Here is a 23,581-nt window from a genome sequence, read left to right on the forward strand (position 1 = left end):
GGACACTGGATCGAGCTATTTGATTGGCAAACACGCCCATCTACAATCCGCGTAGTTACAGGTTATCATGGCGAACACCTTCAGTTCAGTCTGACTCTTACAGTTGTGCCAAGAGTTGTGTGCGTTGTTCGCTACGTTATCGCGTCGTAATATGTTGCAACACATAATTCTTATCAACACAGTGCTCCACGCCTAATTAATTATTTGTTCGACTTTTTGTAAAAGTGTACATTTTTCCAAGAAGTGACATTCGCTTGGTCGCGCAATCTCCTGGATCTACTGTATATCGACGACCGAGTCAATTATCTGGTACGCTCCTACCAACCAGCGTGTTATACGAACGCACTCACGCTACCATCAGTAAGTGTAATGCTATTGAATTCTATTCAACCATGTAAATGACTCCTCGGCTGTCGTCGATTCACTTATCGGTGTTCATTCCTCATTGCGTTCGGGTTCGCGAATAGCTTTTCTTCCCTCGGCGTTTTTATTTCAAACGCACTATACAGCGAAGAAAATCTCCTGGTAAATTATACCGTTTAAGCCGTTAACCCAAGAAAATTGGTGAATCCGTCGTTCATGTCACCTTCCAGTGATTTTCCCTTCTAACATTTACAATCAATTGCATTGTATATCGTACGTGTACATTAATCTTCTAGTGTATCAATAAGAAATCATCAGAATAAATGAGTTAACCTATCGACGTCCTGTGTTTCAATTATTTAGAGGTTCGTCAGAGATAGCAGTGGTTGAAAAATAAATAGTGGTTGTTGATGTGACAAATATTGTACCTAGTAACAAATTAACAAAACATTATTTAAAATTTATCTAAAAATGTTAGGTTACATAAATGTTCCATTAGTACTATTACTTGATTGTCATTAAGAAAAAAATTGAGACTGCTTTGTTACACTAAAATCACAAATTGCAAGAAATGTTGAATTTTTTTATTTCACCGTTTGATACGGTTTTAATCATCCCTGTTTACTGCTGCATTTATCATATAATATATCTCAGCCGTCGCTCGAAGCGTAGCGAACCGTATCACATCCCTGATTCATTTTATCATTCATCCAATATATACACTTTGAATTGTTTTATTCGCAAAGTCCAGGATAGTATATTTTACTTAAAAAATGAATCACGGATATAATTACGCTTCTGCTATTCCTCGAAACGCTAATTTAACAGGTTGCTCGACGTACCGAAAGGTTAACGTTGTTTCGAGTCTTCCAACAAAACCTGCTCTCACGTTTTGAATACGTAATACGTCAATCAGAACGTAATTACACCAATTACTACTAATCATGAAGCTGTTCGTTACTTTTTATCTGGAATATTCCACAATCTAGAAATAGGTTAGCTTATTTAAATATTCCGCCATGACATTTGTGTATGTGTGTATTGTGTTCAAGATTTTACTGGGAACGGCCTTATTTAATTCTTCTGATACCTTGCTCATATACGGAAATATACGCAATACAAATTTGAAGAGGTTAAATTAAGCGGAAGTTTGTTTACTTTGCTAAGCGTTCCATTATTTATAGACTGTACAGTCTATAAAAGCTACAAATCTCACTAAAATTATTACTTTTTTAAAGTAATCATTTTTTAATCATTTTTTTTCCAAGGAAAAACAATCATATCTGCTTCGCAGAAAACAGTTAATAATCCTCGTTACCCGTTAATTACGGAATTTGCAGCGCTACCACTGTGAAGTGAAATTAAGTGTTTGTTGGTATTATGTGTAGAAGCAAACGCCTATACAAGGAATTCAAGTTTGCCTTTGAAATGATACGTAATCTTTATTCACGATTGCATAAGAACGCATTTGCAAAATAATGCTTGACTAAAACTTTCGTACAATATACGGTAGAGTTTTCCAATGATTTGGAAGTTCTGTCACATTACTCTAGAATAATACCTACTTATGAATCTATTATGCTCGATAGTTTTCTTGCATCTGGATCATCCAATCACGTGTAAAGAGATGTTACTGGAATTTGTCCTGGAAGTCGACACTTTTTGTAATTAGTTTAATCTTAATTTGATTAAACGTTTTCTTCGCCCCAACAATTGAAATGAATTTGTTTTTTTAATCTGAATAATATATCGATAGTTAGATTCATCGATCATAATTTATACTGAATACATTACAGAGCCACCTAACGGACTCTGAGCTACCTATAAGATCGAATCTGAAAATATCTCTGGTGTTTTTAATAGTACGAAAGGAATTCTAGAGAACAAAAATATATTGCTTGAAATTTAAAAGTATAAATATTATGATAAGAAGGATTTCGTTCGAAGCTGATATTTTCCAAATTCATTTTACGAATACATTACGTTTCGCGAATATCCTGACCGAATATCTTCGAATCGACGAGAGAATCGAGTACAAAAAGTTTCACGTGGTTCGAGTATGGATCGATGCGTGCATTTATTCGTGTTTGTTCGCTGCAGCCGACGTTGTGCTCGCCAACGATTTTAATCAACGCTTTCGATCTAATTGCTCGTTTTCTAACACGTTTGCTCGCAAAATTATTTACAATTTATACCTTTCGGAAAATAGTACACAGCTTCGACAAAAACTTGTTACCCTAATTATAACTTTAGCACATTCGGTGTAGTAAAATTTTGATCATTTGAAAACTTTACAACGTGGAATGGATTTTCGAATGTTGTAACACCTTTTGTAAAAACACTTGGTTATCAACTTATTGTTGATATTAATTGTTATTCAAATTGAAATTAATTGAAATTGTTATTATTTGTTGGGAACCGACAATCGTTAATCGTACGACTACATCGTATTGCTGTACTGGCCAACGTCGTTGATTCTTTGGTTTTACGACGTAGCGAGTATTTTTCATTTCCGTTGTCAAGCTCGTTATTTCAATTTCACTTTCACATTCGTTTCATAAATTATAAGCGATCGGCAGAGAATGCAAATTAATTGGAATGGAAAAAAGTCGATGCGTCAATGGAAATGGCAGGCATACTGTAACGATTCGTTAATATCGAATATAAATTCTTACTAGAGAAGCGTTCGCTTCGAACCACCTTACGATTGGAATAAAAACCGTATAGATCGCGGTATCCGGGAAGTGACCCCGAGGATCCGTTTACCTACGCTCGAATTCATTAAACTTTGTTTTCCTTCGTTGTATACGCAATTACTACAGCCAAGAAAAGGATCGCGTGTTAGAGGGGGTACAAGTTCACAAGTGGTAATGGAGGCAATGGAGTGAGGGAAGAGGGAAATAAGTATACCGAATACATTTGAATACATATACGAATCGTTCGCAGGGAAATGGACCGAATATACGTCGACGAAGAGACCGGGGAAATCATAAGTCTGCCAGTGACTGAATACGAAATTCGACGACACGTGGTCGCGGTAAACAATGCTGAAACCGGAGAACCGGAAATCAATATGATGGGAACGAATACTGTCAAAAGTCGGAGAATACGCTTCCAGGTAAAATAAGTACCGCTTTAAAATATTGCCGTTTCAAACGACCATTCTGTACAATTCGTACAATTTTCTTGTCTTTCATTGTAACATCTTGTACTTGCAAAACGTTAATGGTACATTCAATTGTACATGCATGCATACAAATTTCTTGCACTGGTGCTTGTACGATTCGATGTTTCCTCGACTAGCCGCTACAGCGCTGCAAATGCTAACCGATTCTTACGGTTATTGCAAATATTTTTTAATTATTAGGATCTATTCATGAATTGGTTTGATTAAAATTGATGCGAATTGTATGCGAGTGGACCATAAACAACGTTTATTACTTTTGTTTGTTCATCGTAATCATGCTATCTTATATCAGGGTTACCATTTGACCTCCTTTTGAAGGATATGTCCTCCTTTTTTTATTTTGTCCCCTTACCTTGTAATAATTTTGGGATGTGTCCTCGTTTCTTTATTTACATCTAGAAAAGGATATCCTGTAGTTTAATAGAGATTTTAAAAGTATAGCAAAAAATTTTCTCGAAAATATAATCTTAAGCACTTTGGTTTCTTAGCCTTTCGTAAATATTTGATACTTAAAACAGATTAAAGATTATAAAAGACTTACTAAAAGAAATATATTTGAGTAAAAAGTACTCTGTGCAAAATAAAAATGGAAGGTTGACAAATAGTGTAAAATGCTTAGGATTGGGCATACCTAGTTTAAATAATATATCATTATTTATTTGTTATAAATAACTCTAGGAAGTCTTCTTCCACATCTTCCTAAGAAGGAAGATCTTCTTATAACAAATAATTTTACAAATGACCTACTTTTTTATACCACTGTCCTTTTTGACACCAGCCGATCTCCTCCTACGGAAGAAGTCGTCTGGTAACCCTGTTTACGTTTCGATGTGTATTAAAGGTATAATGACATAATAGTAATATTAATAAATAGCAATTGTTTAGATCCCGAAAGAAGTGAAGGAAACGTTCTCGACTAAGAACGGTTCTAAGAAGAAGAGCGAAAATCTGATGCAACTGGAACCCGTTCCCGTTGGAACGTGCTTCGGCCAGATACACCCAGTTTGCGTGTTGTTACTGGCAATCATGTGTTTCCGCTGGTTCCTGCCGGTGATCATGTTCTTGGAAGTAGCGTTGCACGTTTGGGCCCATCACAAAAATAAATCACTGAAGAATGCCAGCGTTTACTTTCGCTCTCCATTCCACGCGATTTCGTCCGAATTCTGCGCGATCTGCCAAAACGAAACGTGCATGGATCGCGTCGGGAAAATACAGCAAATACGAATGCATAAATTTTTGCGACAATGCGATTACGTGAAACGCATTGTAACGTGAGGAACCATGGTATTGTCACGAAAATATTGCAAATCATCAGTTACAATTGTTTCCTCTTCTGTGAAACGCAAAGAACGCAAAAGAAACATGTCGTATTAAATATAATCTAGTATTAAGAAAGTAACTTAGTTACTCAGCATTTTTATTCTTTACAATGATTGTAAGAAGTCACTAAAACGGATTGAAGATGTAGGAGTTAGCAAGTAATTGGTGCAGGAAAAGATTTTTATATCAGGGATTAATAAGGATATTAAAGTATAACATAGTTTCGAGTATACCTATGTACGAGAAGATTGTTTCTTAATTTTTAATACGTATTGAAAAGTGCAACAACGAATGAGAAGATAGTGCGCCATCGTTTATTTAATCAAAACTACAAAACCGTTCATATTAAACTTTATTCCATAAATGTAAAAAATAAGTTACTTTATTAAGGCACTTGTAAGTAAATATTTTGCATATCACAACTTATATCAATAATTTTGTCACTCGTCAGCGAAGCAATAAAGCGATATACAATCTTTAATAATCGATGTTCTTTTCTTCTTATTTAAATAAAACTACTCGGTCCAGCACCCGGTAAAAATGATTAGAAAATCTATTATACAATTAACTTATCCTACAATGTCTTAAGAATTATCCATAAAGAATTGTTTCTTCGACGACTCAAAATCAGGTTAACAGTCCCATGGAAATAAATTACAATTGTTCCAACATGTGTTTTACTAACGTAATGCTAAAATTTCCCTAGATGCTAATTGACATAAAACATTGAAGTTACAAGAAAGATGAGATCTCCAAAAGCGGCATTTATTCCAAACGTATGCAGGATAATTCGGGCTCTGTATTCCGTGAAAGATTCGAGCGACCGCGCGACCATTGAAATTAACATCTCGATAATTTACAACTAAGTTTCGAATATCGTTGACTACCTCCGCCTCATTTTGTATTTTCATCTGAAACAAAAATATAAAGGATGCATTTAGTCGAAAAAATACAAGTTTTTCTACTTAAATACAGTATAACTTTTATACGAAATTCCATACTTGTTGATTGGGATCGAAATTCAGAAGAACTTCTCCGGCGAAGTATTTTCGAATAACGCTCTTCATGTCGTCGGATTTGCTAGTCACGTCTTCGTTTACGGTCAAGCATTGAGTCACTGACGGCATGCTAAATTTATGAACTGTCGTGCTAATTGTCTCGAGTTGTTGCAAACCCGAGGTTTCTTGGAATTGCGCACGGCTAATCAATGCGTCCAGTGCTTCATCCAGTTCTTCATCCGTGAGATCGCCAGGAGCTCTCACTCTTAATCCTAGCTTGTCGAACTTCACCGATATCGATGAACGCTTGAATTTCCCTTGAACTACAAGTACGACAAACAATTATTTACGTATTTCAATATTTCAGTATTTTTTATTAACGCCAAATAAATAGACACACCTGTCTTCCATTCCAGGTTTTTAAGATGACTCTTTACTACTCCGCTATCCCAACCAATAGCTGATGCTACGTCTACGACTGGAAATTCGATAAGATTGCTGTCCTCGTGGGATATACCTTTTTGTAAATCCAAAGCAATCGCCATTGCAAGTGGCGGCGACTAAAATATAAAATAAATTTCCTGTAGAAATTGTAGATGTAGAAATAAAATCTAACTGAGACCAAGTTGTCTTTGCACTCACCGATTGTGCTGCCTGTTTTAAGGCCTGCGGACCACCGTAGCTAGATACCCTAGCTCTTACGTAGACGGACGAGAGGACAGTGATAAATCTTTTCGGGTGCAGTTGGAGGTAACATAAAAGAGTCGAAATTGACTCTTCAGTAATATCCAAAGCTGCAACGGTTTCATCCACTGGTATAGCAACCTCGTGCCCAGGGCATCTACGATCAGCATTTTTCTCACGCAATTTTGCGCACGAACACGGAACGAAAACTTTCTGAAGTAATCGTCTGATTGTGTATCTATCGACTCCATTCGCGTAAATATGGCGACGCAACTCCCATTTGTCACTGTCTTCTTTAGGATTCAGGAACAAATGGCAATGCGCCAGGAGCCCGTCTCTACCGGATCTTCCGACTTCCTGGACGTAGCTTTCGAAGGTTCCGGGCATGTTATAGTGTATAACAGAGCGAATGTCTGACTTGTTAAGACCCATACCAAAGGCAACGGTTGCTACAATGATTCTGGTTTGGCCACTCATGAATGCATTTTGTACAGTTTTCCGACGGTAAGCTGACAAACCGGCGTGATATGGTTCCGCCAACGAAGATACTTTGCTATTGGGCTTATCATATTTGCGTGGATCCTGTTGATGAAATGATAAATATAAATCGCTTGATAAAGTTTTGCTATCGATATCATCAAAACCGAAATTATACCTGCAAGTGTACCCTTAGAAGGCCAGCGATTCTTGTACACTCTTCTCTACGAGTACAGTAAACTATGATAGAGTCGCACGCCATTAATCTATCGCTCTGCAATAATTCAATTAAAGCCTGATCTCTACACTCGTCCCTGGATACTGATAGCAACAGGTTCTTTGGCATTGGAATATCGGAGATAATGCCATTCATTCCATCATGTACATTTAGATGAGTTATTATACTTTCGGCCGTTGTTTTCGTTGCTGTAGCAGTCAGAGCTAACACCGTGCTGACGCCTAATTTCTCTTTGAGCACTCGACAAACCATGAGATATGATGGACGGAAATTGTGCGACCACTGCGAAATGCAATGAGCCTCGTCTATGCAGGCAAAAGCGATTGGCGGAAGCTGCCTGAGCAGAGCTCCGAAACCGGTGGATTTCTCGCCGGCAACAACAGCTTCCGGAGAAATCAATAGAATATCGATTTTACCTTCTTTCACCATTTGCATAATATTATCCCGCACTTTTTGCGTTTGACCAGTGTGCAAGCATGCCGCGTTTAGAAATTCCGGAATGCCAGTCACTTGGTCGTCCATCAAAGACACCAGTGGTGATATTACTAAAGTGATGCATTTCGAATGTTTCGCATAAAGGTACGCTGGTAGCTGGTAACACAAAGATTTACCAGAGCCAGTAGATAGAGTAACTAATGTCGATTGACCAGAGAGTATCCTCATCACAGCTTTTTCTTGTCCAGGCCTGAAGGTCTCATGTCCAAATCGTCGCAATGTTTCAAAAACTTCGGATGGCGTTTCTGCGATTATAATATTCGATTACATTTATATTAATCTGTCCTCTATATTTGTAATAATGATACAGGTGCAGATCTCCTAAAAAGTTTTGTACATGATAATTTACCTATGCATGATTGATCTTCCTGGGTGTCGTACAAAGGCCGTACAGTATCGAACTTCGGTGGTAGCAATTTGGTTATCAAATCTTCGGGAATTTTGTGTCCGCACAGAAGTTCCTAGAAATGTCATTCGGTACAAAATAGGATTCATCATTTATTAATTATGAAGGGATAAAATGCTATCAATTTACCTCATCCTCGATAGGATCCCATAGATCTTCAAGGGAATCGTTGATATTTTCCGTTTCATCTTTGGTCAACTCCTCTGTTTTGGAAGAGTAAGCCGGCTTTTGCGGCAAAGAACTGATTCTATGAGCGTGTGCCACAACTGCGTTTTGACTAGCCATTTGTTGGGCCTCTTCCAGAGTTGGGAATTCCGAAGTTTCGTCTATCATGTCCAAAGGTACCAGGTCATCGCCTTTCCTGTTTGGGCAGAGTCTCGAAAAATGACCAACGTCACCACAAAGAAAGCATTTCGCGACTTTGTTTTTCTCGAGGAAATCTGCCACATCCAAACTACCCTCGCTAGATCCTAGTTCCTTTTTTCGTTGCTTCCACTGATTTTTCTTGTATTTGGAGAAATTAAAGTTTTTCTTACCGCGTACGAACACTTTCTTTTTCAAGTTTATTCTGACAAAATTTTCGTTTATCTTTCCATCGGCCATCTTCTTCTCTAATTTCTCTTTATCTGTTAAATTTGATTTTGATTTCATTATCGTTACGGACGTAGTGGGATCAACGGATGCACTGTCACCATTAGAAGATACTGACTTGGTGCATAACTCAATGAGATCTCCTTGACCATTATTGTTAATGACAAAACGTGGAACAGCTTTTAAAGTTTCTATCGGATATATCGTGGGCTGTCTCTCGCCTGTATTTTCCGCATTTTCAATTTCAGATTGCATGAACTGTTCATCCAAATCATCTTCATCCTGTGCATTTTTTTTCTTTCTAGATCTTTTTGTTCCTGCAGTACTTTTCTTCTCTTTCTTAATATTCGTTCCCGGAGTACTTTTCCTCTCTGTTTTGATATTTGTCCCTGGAGTAATTTTTTTCCCTTTTTTGACATCCATTCCCTTTGTAGTGTTTTTTTTACTCGTAGTACTTGCTTGGGTTTTAATCGTATCTTTCTTCTTTGTACTCTTTTTCTTACTTTTGCCTATGTCGCTTTCATTGAAATCGGGATCATCATCTTCATCATCCGACAAAATTTTTTTAACTTTCCTCCTAGTAACTTTGCGGCGAGACAATTTCTTTTCTTTTGATATTTCATCTTCCTTTTCATTACTTGTTTCTACATTTGTATTTGCATTATGTAGCATGTCGTTAATTTCGTTTTTGTCGTCTTCATTTCTGGTAGTTCTACTTATTTCTTTATCGCTTGTATTATTACTTTTAATTCCGGGAATTGTAGTAATGCTATAATTGGTGCAGACTTTTTCTTCATTTAGTGGTGTAGTAGTATTGCCATTTGTATGCGTAATACAGACACTAACATTATTATCTGTGCATATCTTTTTAGCAGGATGAATATCTTGGTCGCTTAATCTCTTTTTAATATTCCTAATACGTTTTCTATGTTCTTCTTCTGAATCGCTGTTGCAAACAAAGTCTTCTTCATCGGATATTTGTACGGACGCAGATGCTTGTATATATTCTTTAGGCGATGGTATGCTGGATTCCATTAATTCGATTCCTGAATCATTAGTACCCGAAAGTCTCTGCAAATTTAATGTCGGATATTCTAAATTATTCTGTTTGGCACATCTATCTAACCAACCTGAATTCAAATTTCTATTAATTGTATGACCTTCGATTAATTGTTGTACAGTGCTGATAGATTGGGTTGTTGGTTTTTGTTCAATGAGAGTAACTTTCACTGAATCTCCAAATATGCTTTGCGTCTCCTCAGGGATATCAAATCCATCGTTAACACTTGTATCTGTGACTATTTGTTCGTTACTACCACTAGCAGCAGTATCAAAATTTTTTTCAGACTTAGATTTGATCTTTGTCAATGATAAAGACTTTCTAGGATTTCTTTTTGTGAAGCTTGAACCTTGAAATTTATTCTGTGATAGTTGAAAAGAAGACGTTCTGTTTATAATTACAGATTGTCTTTTTTTAGATACTTGTTCATTGGTTTTACTCAAATGGTCACCCCATGCACCTTTTACATTTTTTAATTCTGTTTCTTCTTGTGTGGAATCGTAATTGGTAGGGTGATTTTTGTTACAACATGGATCTATATTTTCTGTATCTTTTGTCCCTGTGTCTTTGTTACTTTCCTTAACTATATCTTCTGCATTTGTTGTTCCCATATTTTCAATATTCTTCTCTTCTATACTTCCTATGTTTTTCTGTCCTGTGTCACTAATATTATTGTCTTTTATATTTGTTACATCTATTGTATCAGTACTTATGATGTTATTTTTTTCCATAGTTTCTACTTCCTCTTTATGATTATCTTTATTTTCAATGTTTTTTTCAACTATAACATTTATATTATTCTTATCATTGTGCATTGATATTTTATCTTCAATCTTTTCATTGTCAGAAATTTGTGTTATGGTTTCATTAGAAATAACATCTTGTACCTCGTCCGAAAAAGTAATATCTATAAGCGTTTCCTCTAAGGCACGTGTTTTTAGTTTCCAATACATCTTGTATGCTTCTTTTATTTTAATATCAGCCTCCTTTATATCATTCTAGAAATTGCAAGCAATCATTAATTACAAAATGAAGTGGTGCTTATTTCCTATACTTATTCATATAAAGGACAGTAATCTTACACATTAATAGTAGATAATCAATGAATATTATCAAACTTAATATTATTAGTATTTGTTTATAAATACTGATTATTTAAAATACCTTGTTTGGCTTACGTCCATGTTTTTCCGTAAAACGACTTTCCCATAATTTGACGCGAACCTTATATTTTTGGTAGTTTGTTTTAAAAACGGGATCCTCAAGAATATTCATGTTTTGGAATAAAATAAAAAGACTGCAAAAATAACTTCTATGAAGATAAATGGTAATATATTAAAGGTTATGTCGCGCGGCACCCTAAATTCTGCGGAACATCCCGCGCTATCCCGCGTGAAATGTGAAATACAATACTCCGTGAATGGAGAGAGACAGGAGTGTATAGTACATTGCGCATGACAGTTGACTTGACCGTTTCACTAAAAGATGTGAACAATTTTGAAAAAGAAATGGAGTACAACTTTCTTCTTTGAATAAATTGAACGCTTACATTAAAACTGATAAATACACGTTTCAAATCAAATAATAAAGTAAATACAGACATAGATCATTGCAAATGATATTCTTCTTAAAGTATAGCGTGCTTAAAGATTATGTTAAATCTCACTGTTTTACTAAATTCAACAGGTTTTATTTCATATGTTTTGATAATTAGATATCGATTCCGCGCTTTTGATTCCTTCTGTACAGTGTATTGCGATTGCGTGCAATAACCGCATGTTCCACAATATCAGCTGGTATTTATGTAGATGCTAAATAGATGACAGTTTACGGTAAGCAACGTCTGCTTATCTAAAAATTTAATTCGAATAAAGATATTTTTGTACGTGATATGTACTGTTTGTCATTAAACGATTCGGAACAGATAGGAAAATGAGATACATGAAAAGAATGACAATCTGATTGAATGGATAAGACAGACAGTAGTTCCTCTCGACTTTTTTAACCGACTAATTTTTCAACTGTAAATTTTCGCAAGCATGTATACATAATTAGGTATTTTTGATTGCTTAAAGTTTACATCGTAAACTTTAAACGTACACGTATGGGCATACGCGTGCTTTAAAAAGCTTGTTAAACTTGAATAAACAGTTACTAAATTAACAGTAAAAAGAAAAACAAATTTCTAGCAGCAATCAGGTGATCTTGTATTTGAAAACGTATTTTTTGAGGATATAAAATTACAAACAAACAGAAGTTGAGCAATGCCCGATAAGTGAACCTAGCAACCTCTACGCTCAACTTGATGTCCATTTACACTTGTTTATAGTGCTAGAAACTGCTGCAGGTATCTGATATTACTAAGTGATTACTAAAAAGTTTGTCTAACACCTGGTAAAATACCGGAAAGTTGAATGTTTGCAGAAAAATAAAAATGTTTGTTATGATGCTAGTGATTAATTCTTTATTGTTATAGACGGTATAATAGATAGTAGACGATAGACATTAACGATAATCTAGTAATACGGTAGGCAACGAGCAGCAGCCTAGACTGGCCTAGGCTTAGGTCTAGAAGCCTAATACATTATTTGATCACTGATCGAAGACGAAGACGCACGCTTGCGCGAAGGACCATCACTGTGCGGCCTGTGCCGGTCTGAGTTGACGGTGTCGCCAACTAGCGGCCAATGATCGCATCAGTATAAGGCAAGATGGCCGAGCGGTGGTGACGGGTCGTGGAATGTACGGCTGGAGAATTGGTGATCTCGGCGCATCGCGGATGGCCTAGCCATGGCCGAGTTCAACATCGACATCGGCAAGCTCCCGGAGGACGTGCGGGAGAAACTTGCTGAGCTGGATCTCGAATTGTCTGAAGGTGAGTGAAGAAAACACCAGGCTTTTCGCGATACGGCCGCTATACGCGAACCCGTACCCTTTCTGACTCACCCCGTAACTGCACTCGCCAGAGAAAGAATCCCCTAGCCCCCTTGGTTGATAAAATCGATAATACTGTCGCCGTTTCGCTACCTAAGTAAACTGACTAGAACTCCACGCTCCACGATACGTGATATCGAGCAATGTCCGAAGCGAGACATCGTTCTCTCCCCTGTCAAACGTTCATTATTGCACGGGGATTTCGAATTGTTCGGAAACTAGTTTGCTCGGTACAGGACACTCTCTCGAGTATTTCTATCGACCGCGCCTCACTCTATACGCATCGCTCGTTGGTTGTTCCCTTTGGACCACCACCAATCACAACAGATTCGTCATTCGATTTTTCATACTTAATGTCAAATCGGCGAACTATTATTTAATTTACTCTCAATCCTAATGACTCGTAAGAGTGACGACAACGTTGATGACGATGACGATGACGACGACGCTCGATCCCTGAAACGAATCTCGCGAAACCTGTTCGTACACACGTCTTTTACAAACCGGTGTCCAGCTTATCGGATTGAATTACACGATAGAACAAGATCTTCGTGTCGTTGTTCATACGGCCCTTTTGCTTCCGATGAAATAGTTTAAACGTTTCGACGCCTCCGGAGAAAAAGGCGGTGTTCGTTTGTTACCCAGTAAATTCGAGGGACGTGTAACCGTCTTGTTCGCATAGCGTACGTCACGTCACGGCGACAGACAGTGTGTATACATAGATGCCTTGAAATCTTCTTGCTACTTTATGATTTCATCTCGTCAATTAGAAAACGTCACTATTTTCAAATCGATTAAAATAGACGGAATATTCGAACGGCCAGAGCGTTTGCCAATTGGATACGTAGTTGATCCTTAATGTTCAGAAGGTACACTTTATCCTTACAATTAAATAATTGCAAACAATCATTTATATGTGTTAATTGAATACAACGGAGGATGTAGATTTAAGGTAATGGTAAAAGATATGAACGACATAAGTGAAGACACAAAAGATTATTCCGTTGACGAGTCAATGATCGAACGTGCGCGAATCTCGCCAAAATGTCACCAGCGAACAGGATTGCTCTACCGCAACTGCCTGAGTAAAGGTAGAATGCTAATATTTCTCATGTCGATAAATAATATTGAACAATCTGTGAAAGGATACAAATACTTGTATCAAAATTCAGAAATACAAAATAACGCCGGGTTCTCTCTCACTGCGCGCGCGCGCGCGCGTGTGTCACATTGCGTAAAACCAGATATTCTATCGTGAAAGTTGACGTTCTGCCACATATGAAACTACGGTGGTCAAGGGTACACATATTGATCGTAATGGAATCGAACAAGATATCGTAAAGAAACAGACAACTGTCGCCATAACGATGTACAGTAAAATTGTGCATTTCTGGAATCGATCGTTTTACCTTGTGGTAAACAAATGATCTTCTTAGCTATCGGAAGCAAGTGAATACATGAAATATGCGATTGAAGATTACAGGATCACAGGTTCTATGGTGATCTCCCTGTAATGTCCGGTGTTTAGATAATGAAAAGACGATTGTTGTCAAACATCCAGTAAATAAAGCGTGGAAAGATTAGATTCAGGTGAATGAACTTTTTTCGTATTTACGGTCAATCAGCGGCCACCGGTTATCTCGCTTCGCGAGCTTGTTTGTATTTACAGTACCATCTTTCGTAACGAGCTATTCTATCGACCGGTTTCTCGCTTGTCATACCCGAATACTTGGCACACTTCGGCCCGTGGAAAACGCTGGAAACGTTGAAAACGCTGACGAGCGTCTCGTCCTCGTTCCTCTTCTCTCGCGTCGGTCTTCGTCCCAGTGGTTGGTTCATGGTTCGTGGGTTTTGTAATTCACTGGTTCATTCCTATCCACGGGTCTAGCTTTCGACCAGAAACTGCGAACCGTCGTCGAAAGCTCGTGTCACTGATCCGCGTCGACTCCGAGGATATCTGGAAATTAGGAGCGACGCGTTCATGGCGTCCGTATGCTTCCCTCTCCCTCGCTGTCTACCCATCTCTAACTCCCTCCTCTTGTAAGAATGTCTAAGTATTAGATGCAGCAATTATGATACAGTAATTAACCGGAAGGCACGTTTACATAAATCGGAGAATATTTACGAAGTTCTTTTCTATACATTGAAAGCAATATTTGCGGATACGGCGATACGTTATCCAGTGAATAAAGTTGTTCGTAAATGAAGTCGTCGAGTCTAAGTATTATTCAGGGCGACAAGTTGACGGAATATTTCGAAACTTGGTGCCACGTCTCGAAATATCTCGTCGGTTTCCATACGAACGGATGCTGTTTCAGCAAGAGGAGTCTCGTGACACAGTCTCGCCCTTACAGGTGTGAAGTTTCGTGTCGACTTTCGTGCACGATCTCTACGCTCTCCTTCCACGTATAATCCGCGCGTATTTGCAGTCGCAGTTAGAATTATGACAGAGTTGAATAGAGTTGCGTTTAAGCCGAGACCCCGTCCAGGTCCAAGTCCGGGTCCCGAGTCCAAGTCTCCGTCTGACCGGTTTGCACGATCACTGCCGCAGCCGCATGCTTTGGCCGGTCTGTCGTCTGCTCGCGATTTAAAGGGATCCTAGTTTTCACGGCCGTTCACTTTCCGCACGGTTGACCGTGTTCCACTTGGAAAAATACAGAATTAGCGTGGTTCGACTGGTTCGATCGAAGCAGCACCGTGTTTGCTTCTCACGACCGGTCCGTTGCCCGTGAACAAACTTCTCGAGCCCGACTCAAAAGAAAAGAAAAGAATTAATTAGCCTCTAATCTGGGAGCGATAGCACGACCAATAAATTTGGACCTGGTCCCGGTCTGGAGCCGAGCGAGATTAAGCGACGATAGCTAAATATAGTGGGCCGGCTCGATCGATAGGTTTTCAATGAGCCGGGGCATCGCGCGCCGCAAACCCCTCTTTTCCGTACCCTTCCGGAAATTCCAGATATTCCGGAAATTCTAAAGTGTCGCCGAGGATTTCGTTTCCGACGTCAGCCTTCGACGCTTCGCTTTCGTTTTCGCGTTCGCGCGATATCCTCCACTGACGTCAACCGGACGGGTCATCGCCGTTCCTCTTCGAAGAGTCTTATTTGCATGTGAGGTAATTGCGCGGATTACACGCTCGCGTGTACTTCAATTGAGACGGACACGATCTCGAGCGACGCTCCGGAGGAATCCTGAACGAGTCCCGAGTACGATGAAACGTTTTCGAGCGGGCAACGGAAGATGCGGATACGCACGGTTTTGTCGCGATTCGAACGTTAGATGTTGCGAAATGAACGAGTTTATTCTATAGGTTTATCGGGCAAACGCGAATCTCGCGAGTAGGAGAATTGGCAAGGAAAACAGAGTAGAGTCGTTGGCAAGAAGCAATGGAAATATGTATAGATCGGTTCCTTCCTCTCCTTTAACTCTACTGCTTGGCTAACAAGGAAACTTCGGTGACTGATGTACGCTGATTTTCATGAAAATTTTTACAAATCATTATAGTTTCTAAAAAAATTATCGCACAGATTTTTAGACTAAAAAATACGGTATAAGGGTTATTTGAATTATTTTTAGGCATCGTCTGTCATTTGCGATTTATAAACACCTACATGGTAAAAGGGTTGGATTTCTTTCTTATAGTACAAAGCGGGCACGAATTAAACATGGCTAAATTTTTGGGTACGATATTGTCATCTATATAAAACAATAAATGCTAGTCAATTGTAATACGTGGTAGGTTTAGTGTTGAACACTTGTGCAAGGTTTTATCAAAATTAATGTGAATCAAGCTTGCAAGTCATATTCTTTGGTACGATTCAAAACAGAATACAACGATGAAATTTCTGCTTCCAAAAATACAATTAATTCAATAGAATCACCGAGTGTTTCGGTTCGGCGAATTTCTTGTCTGGCGAATACCGTGTCAACGGAGTCGCGATGAAAATTTCTTGAACAATAAAATCGTGAACGGATGAACGAGGGTTCTCGGGTGCCCTTGATGTTACACGTCTCGTCGTTGTCTCCTTCCTCGGTTCTCTTGGTTTCGCACAGCAAGTCTATCCGAGAACGGAAACGGTGCTGCCGATGCGGTATGCCGGCGCGTCGTCGCGTTACCGGCTTCGCGAGAAATTAATCGAGTCAGTAATCGACGGTGTTAATATAATCGACATGATGTAACGAGAAGATGGCTCGTTTATTCAACGGCGCGATTTATGTATGAATTGTTAAGCGATGCTTGCCTCGGAGCGTTTCACCTGTTATCCCACAATTAATAGTCTTTTCAATTAATTTTCTTTTCCATATTCGAAAGAACCAAATGAATTTCTGGTAAATAATTTTCTCTGCTCCATCAATAATCAATCGAAAATACAAATTTGGGCTTTGATTTTTATATCAATATTTTCAAAGAGGTACGTTAAGCTTAAATGTGTGATATCGAAACCGTTTTTGATAATTATCGATAATATCGTTTAAGATACCGTGAAGCCAAAGGGAAGCTTCGAAGCTTAGGTAATCAATTTAAAGTAAGGTGCGATGACTTCATGGTTTAAACAAATGTTTTGATTCGTATTTGTACTGATTCTAGATAATATCTTTATCAATTTTGGTTGCGATCTGCTTCTTTTGTAAATAATTTCGACTCCGTTTACACTAATTCACCTGAAGAGAAACTAGTAGCGAGATTAATTGAATTTAATTATATCAATGCATTAGTTACAGCTTATTAAAATTATCAAAAGAGGAATGACACTTCTGTTTGGCTGGATATGAACATTCTGGAATCCAAACTAATTTATTTATTCATTCCGCCTTTCATAAAGCGGAGCGAATTCATTCAAATTTGCGCACATTTGTGTTTATTATATATAGTTTACCGTTTATAATACAATCATGATAAAACTATAAGATCAGTCTCTCCATTTGTCATTACTTTAATTAAATCAGGGAATGCTTAACAAATCTACGCGAATAGATAAACCATTAAATTGATATCATCGATCACGCTTGGCGCGTTATAGCATTAAAATTATCGCTAAAAAATATATTAAAATCCACGATCGAATGCATACAAAAGTTCCGAACGATTGGCAACACTTTCAAGGAGCCTGAGGCGAATCGAAGCTCTTCGTTGTGCATAGAAATATTGCACTGAATAGAATCTTGTGCTCCCGTTCGGATAGCGGAACTTTCGACCCCTCGTTTCGCAGATGTTCACCCCTTGCTCTCTTCTCCCTATCTCTTTTCTCTACTGCGGGAGTGTACCCGCAAACGAGCAGGCACGCATGCATGCAGGCAGGCAGGCAGGCAGGTAGGTAGGAAGATAGACACTGGCATTGTGTTACCTTCAATCCGAAACGTGCAGTCCAGTCTCGCAGAGGTTTAACGCGTTGCGTTCTTAGCCACACGCCGCGCCGCATACCTTTGACAATCAGGATTCCGTGCGTCGCGATACTTCGATCGGAAGAGATTTATGCTCGTTGTTGGCGCCCCATCGTTCGTTATTTATGTACTAGCGTGTAGTTCCTGTTGGCTCTTGCGAGCTCTCCTTGGGTTCGAAATCTCTATTGTTTAATGGTTTCGGTACGAGCACTCCGTCTATCTGTGCTTGATAGAACAACGTTTTTAACCCCTTGCCGTACTATTTTCTTCATAGTTACAAGGACAAGCACTTTCTCTATTGTAATAATTTCTTCGAAGGTAACGAAAAAATATTTATTCCGGCACTCAATACCGGTCATCCCATGGATGTCGGATGTATCCGGCACTCGCATCGAAAGAGTTAATAAGTGTCGCGGAGACGCGTTATCGAGCCGCCATACTCGACCGTACCGGTGCATAACGCCTTGGGTAACTTGTTTCGAAATACGCGGCGCACGTTTTCCTGTATTTGGTTTGGTCAACGTTAATGTCGCTTTTTTATGGCCATTCGAACATCTGCTTTCTCTCCGATCGTTGCGAGCGACTTTCCCATACCAACGAACGGCCTTGCGCGAATGCAATCACAATTAGCCCTTTGCATGTTGTAACAACGTGTCAGACTCCCGATGAAGATTTCGTACACAATTTACTATCGCCATTAAAGTCTAGGAATGGAAATAGATGAAGACACAAATATTTTCTCGTTTCATTAAGAAATTATTCATTCTAAATCTACAACGTACTAAAACTGAAAAACCTGTGTTATTTTATACGACTAGCAAAGTTTTATTTATTTAAACCTTCCGTCGTTGTTTGTTACAATGAATCTATCTATGAAAGTATCCTTATAGTTTCAGCAACATTTAAACGAAATATGTAAAACCGGTTCTTTTGACCGGCTCGGTAAGTTTAGAGTTAAGAACGAAGAAGTGCTAACTGACGTAGAAATCGCAGTGAAAGGGGTTAAATGTAAAACCTGTTGAAAACGCCAGGAAATGGTCCGCTGTTCCATCTAAATTTTCGCCTATCGAACATACTCTAAACCTTTTTACTCTCGCAAGCATGGTCGATATCGAGGATCGCGTGAAATTAGAGGGAGTTTAAACTGTTTATCTGGTTTGGAATTCCTATAGGAATAAACACTGTACTCGCATTTTTCTGTCTCGAGAATGTTAAACCATCGATAAAAATTCCTATTTTGTTTCCGGCCATAATTACCTTTATATTTAGCGAATAAGACATATTAACCCCTTGCACTACGATTTCTTTCAAGCTGCGTTGATTAACATTTATTTATCCTTAATATTTTCCTTAATAGGGCCAGACAATTTTTGTTTCTTTTATTATCTTCATGCACTTTCGTTTCTAGACTTTTGACAACAGAAGAATTTATTTTTATTTCGATGTAGTGGAAATTAATAATATTAATACCTATTAGATCCTGCATGAAATCTGTATTACGTGTCTAACTCGTTATTTTAGTGCAGAGGTTAAATTTCTTTACACTTCATTACTCATATTTATTGTCTTTAATTTATTTAGCTTACCCCTTATACGGTAAATTCTTTCAAACAGAAATGAACTATTCTGGAAAGGAAGATCTGATTATGTAAGTCTCGTTGCTCGTTTCTATAGTTGTTGATCGTCAATAACTGATGCGACGTAAAACCACTAAGAAAAAAAAAATCGAGGAGCAAGGCTTGAGTAATCGCGTGTCCACTTCCCAAATAATCAATTTTTGTTTACAAGCCTAAAGGACAATTAGGGAGAATTTACTGTAATTGTTTCTTAATTGCTCCTCGCAATGTTGAGAATCGTTCCCCGGTCTAGCATACGTGCCGCGTTAGGAAACACTGTTCTGGGGTGTCGCGGCGCGACGCGGTCACGGACAGACAGCACGGTGGAAACAGGTCCGATGAAAATATTGTCTCTATCCCCGGATTGTCTGGTAACGAGCAATTACCTGACGTGGTTAGCTTGCACGCGGCCTCATGAATAATTCGCATTGTCGTTAATAGCGTTTGCCGGTTTTTGCCGGTTGTCCCGGCTCCGTGGAAAGTTCGCGAACGATCGGCCGTGCGCGGCGCGGCGCGCGGCGATTCGCGTAATTGGCCGCGAACCATTGCGCGCGTTCGTGGCGCGATGTGCAAGCAGCTTGGCGCGGCGCGAGCTTGTGGCCAAGAAAAGAAAACTCGTCCCCCGTTGACGCTGGAGAACACAGATTATTCACCGTCTCGTGATTCATCGTTTTGGTGTCCCATCACCGACCAGTTTGGCCGTCCTATTTCATTCTATTCAGTTTTATTTCGAGCTCGGGGCGACCTCGGGCCTCTTCGCCTGTTTCTTGAACCCCGTAGAAACTATGTGGAAATGGAATGCTTTTGCTACCGTGATCCTGTTTCATCGCCGCGAATTTGGCGCTGATAATTAACGGCTGTCGGCTCGACAACCGACGAGAAACACCTTTCGCCGGATTCGCGGAATTACTTTTAAATGCCTCTCCGCGGTTGCGCGACGTATTTCTTTTTGTATTTTTTGGAAATGCGTTAAGATCCGTTGTTTGACTTATTCGTTAAAGGGATTTGTCTGAAAGGACTACGATGCAAGCGTATATTTATACATCTAGGCAGACGTATGTAATAAATGGACGGATTTCTATATCAAATAAAAATTGTTCGCACTAGTTGCAGGATGCAGTACCTACATAGATATTTACTTAATTTCTTAGTCCTTTTAATAACTCAAAAATCATGCAACAGTATCATTAGAGCCTACAAATGTTTTCACTGCTTTGCATTTAATCTGCTCATTTTTATTTATTTATTTCGAAGAAAAAAACTCTTACTAAATGTATAAAGGTATACAAAAGAATCATTATCAGTTATAAAGGTTAATATAAATAATTATTGTATAGTATGCAGCAACGATAGAGTTAGCCTAGGTGTCGGTCGTATAATCGATGCAATACCGACCACAGTCGTGTTTACGGAAGCTAGAGGACAGTTTAAACTTCTATCACAGACGAAACGAAAGGCGCTACCGTAGACAGGATATCTATTTACGCTAACACATTTCCTTTTCACTGCGGTGATTGGGCGGTTTACATACCTAGTTTATGCGCACAGTTTCAATACGCATCGAAAGCGATTTCTATCGCTCCCATTCGTGTTTCAGTATCGAGTTTTCTCTCCGTAGGTTGAAGACGAGAGATGGGCGTTGAGAGAGAGAGTAGGGATGGGTCGTAGGTACTTAGGAGCCCTTTCGACGAAGAGGTCGGTGACCTAATTCCAGGGCAGGAAGGGGAAGACATTCGGGCAGACTCGATATAGCAGGCCACGACCTTTCGTGCCGAGCGATCGAGTATATTGACCGCGCTATTATTTATATTTATGAATTTGTGTACCATTTGGTCACCGTGCCTTCCACATTTAAATATTAAAATATTGTCTGTTGAACATATTTGATTATTGCAAGATTTGTTGTTTGTTCGCGGAATATTGAACGGTAATCTGTGTCCGACAGAATACAATTACGATTATTGTCAGTATTGTCAAACAAGCATCTCGCAGTACTATGGTTAATTTGCGCACTGCTTTTATATAAATATATTATTATAAAATAATGGAAAATATCAGCATCGCCAGATGATTCGAGCGGCAAATTCTTTTTCTTTTGCACACAGTTGCAACGAAAACTATAAGAACACTTTACAATGGCTATTTTAACCGAGTAACTCTTAGACGATAGTAATCTCTGCATTTACAGGGTTTATTTAACCTTGAATGACCTTGAGCTCGAGTTCGTCGACCCAGACGTGGGTGGAGATAGGCTCGTAGGTGTTCGAAACGCCGTGAATTGAAACGACGTGTCTCGAACACAGAGGGCTTCGACTTGAAATGCCTCGGGGGTCGTTGTAGTTATAGTCGTCGTCGTAATCGCAGTTCTCATTTCCGTATAATTGGTGTAACCTTCTTTCAGGTTTAACTTTTGTTGAACACTATAAAGATATTGTATCTCGTGGACTCAGTTCGTTAGGGCTTATTCACAGAACTGTTAAATATCTTCCTGAGATTAACACGTTCGTATTTCTTCGCTATACCCACGTCAGACCAATCCTTGAATATCGTTTCTTCATTCGGAGACCTTATTTTGATAAACGTATCAAATATTCGGAAAGGGTATGCCATTGGTTTTTGCGCCTTGTCTCTTTGAATGTTGGTAGTGAATAATCTCAAGTTATCTGTAATAATATATCTTAAGTATTAGCACTGTATAATCTTGTCAACTGTCCTCCCATATTACAAAAATTCAATGTTAATGCACCTCAAAGTTCAAAATGGCATCAATGTATACCTTTCTATTGATCTTTTCCGTACGGACGATAGAAGCACCCTCTTAAAGAGCATTGCCTCTTTAAATCTTAATGTTCATATTCATCTTTGAATAGCAGGTTATCCCGTTCAAATAAAATAAACAAATTATTTTTAACTTTTTACCGTAAATCATGTTTTTTTATAAGGTGATTTTATTGTCTGTAATTATGATCCGTGGTACAAGAAACATCGCGCGACCACTGTGTATCTGGGATAAACGTTATTCTCAGTATTGTTTACCAGAGTTGAACGCGATCTCGGATCGATCTGGACATTCGAGAAACCGAGAAACGATCGTTTGCTCGAACATCGGGCATCGAGTAGCGTAACCTCTACACGAGTTTCACGCGGTATTGGCCTCGGCAGCTTGCGATCGGCCGGCTCTCGATTACAACTGGTCGACACGAGCATTGTTGAGTACGCGCCGAGCCGGGAATTCATCGAAGCGGCGAGGCGCGTGGAAATCAGCAGGCCGGGACCCACCGGTCCTTCCGCTGACGTCAATTCTCGATTACGAAGTTGTTACGGAACGATTTACGTTACGACGAAAGAGGCCACCGTGATCCGAACACGCCTTCCGATACTACTTTCCATAGTCTTCGGCCGACCTTTGCAATTAAACGCGTTCGTCGTCCAACGTGAATCGGTCGAGTTTCTTGCAAAACCCAGATCCGATAGCAGGAACCCGTAGGATAACGTTGTATTTTACATATATTAAATACAAATTAATGTATAATAAATATAATAGTGTGTGAACTTTTAATATTTTTATTTTGTATATTTTATATTTGCTGATCTTTGTTCCATTAAATTCCTGTGCTACAAATTTTCCTGTGCTAGAGATTTTCATAAATTAAATAAATAAAATCCTATTTAATTTGAGCAAGGAGAACGTCACTCAAATATGGGTGACGGGTGCCCCACAGAAGCATACCTGTCATCCAGATGTAGGCAACGTGACGACGAGCGTGTTAAATAGACGATTGGTTCGACATTAACTAGAATGACGAAGATCGAGAAGATTACTGTGATAAT

At 38.9% G+C, this 23,581-nt stretch overlaps 2 protein-coding genes and 1 long non-coding RNA gene across 3 annotated transcripts; 2 read left to right on the plus strand and 1 right to left on the minus strand.

Annotated features, from left to right (window-relative positions):
- Positions 1-98: 98 nt before the first annotated feature.
- LOC144472259 (uncharacterized) lies at positions 99-5,358 on the plus strand. Its single transcript, XM_078185189.1, has 3 exons — positions 99-360; positions 3,310-3,481; positions 4,436-5,358. The coding sequence occupies exons 2-3, from the start codon at positions 3,314-3,316 to the stop codon at positions 4,823-4,825; spliced, it is 558 nt and encodes a 185-aa protein (XP_078041315.1). The 5' UTR covers positions 99-360; positions 3,310-3,313; the 3' UTR covers positions 4,826-5,358.
- Recq4 (RecQ4 helicase) lies at positions 4,800-11,206 on the minus strand. The gene is made up of 8 exons (XM_078185188.1): positions 10,984-11,206; positions 8,298-10,817; positions 8,112-8,223; positions 7,208-8,007; positions 6,511-7,134; positions 6,269-6,428; positions 5,872-6,191; positions 4,800-5,781 (listed from the first exon to the last, which is right to left on the minus strand). The coding sequence occupies exons 1-8, from the start codon at positions 11,092-11,094 to the stop codon at positions 5,551-5,553; spliced, it is 4,878 nt and encodes a 1,625-aa protein (XP_078041314.1). The 5' UTR covers positions 11,095-11,206; the 3' UTR covers positions 4,800-5,550.
- A 1,331-nt stretch (positions 11,207-12,537) lies between these two features.
- LOC144473380 (uncharacterized) lies at positions 12,538-22,927 on the plus strand. The gene is made up of 2 exons (XR_013494555.1): positions 12,538-12,694; positions 22,790-22,927. It is a non-coding gene; the product is annotated as an uncharacterized LOC144473380 (long non-coding RNA).
- The last annotated feature ends 654 nt before the right edge of the window (positions 22,928-23,581 follow it).

Source organism: Augochlora pura, chromosome 7 (genome assembly GCF_028453695.1).
Source record: "Augochlora pura isolate Apur16 chromosome 7, APUR_v2.2.1, whole genome shotgun sequence".
Taxonomy (NCBI): domain Eukaryota; kingdom Metazoa; phylum Arthropoda; class Insecta; order Hymenoptera; family Halictidae; genus Augochlora; species Augochlora pura.

Coding starts and splice junctions, on each gene's coding strand:
- Recq4 (XM_078185188.1), bottom strand. CDS start 11,094: ATGAATATTCTTGAGGATCCCGTTTTTAAAACAAACTACCAAAAATAT. Junction 6,192..6,268: donor AAACCTGGAATGGAAGACAG/GTGTGTCTATTT, acceptor TCGTACTTGTAG/TTCAAGGGAAATTCAAGCGT. Junction 5,782..5,871: donor ATTTCGATCCCAATCAACAA/GTATGGAATTTC, acceptor TTTTTGTTTCAG/ATGAAAATACAAAATGAGGC.
- LOC144472259 (XM_078185189.1), top strand. CDS start 3,314: ATGGACCGAATATACGTCGACGAAGAGACCGGGGAAATCATAAGTCTG. Junction 3,482..4,435: donor GTCGGAGAATACGCTTCCAG/GTAAAATAAGTA, acceptor GCAATTGTTTAG/ATCCCGAAAGAAGTGAAGGA.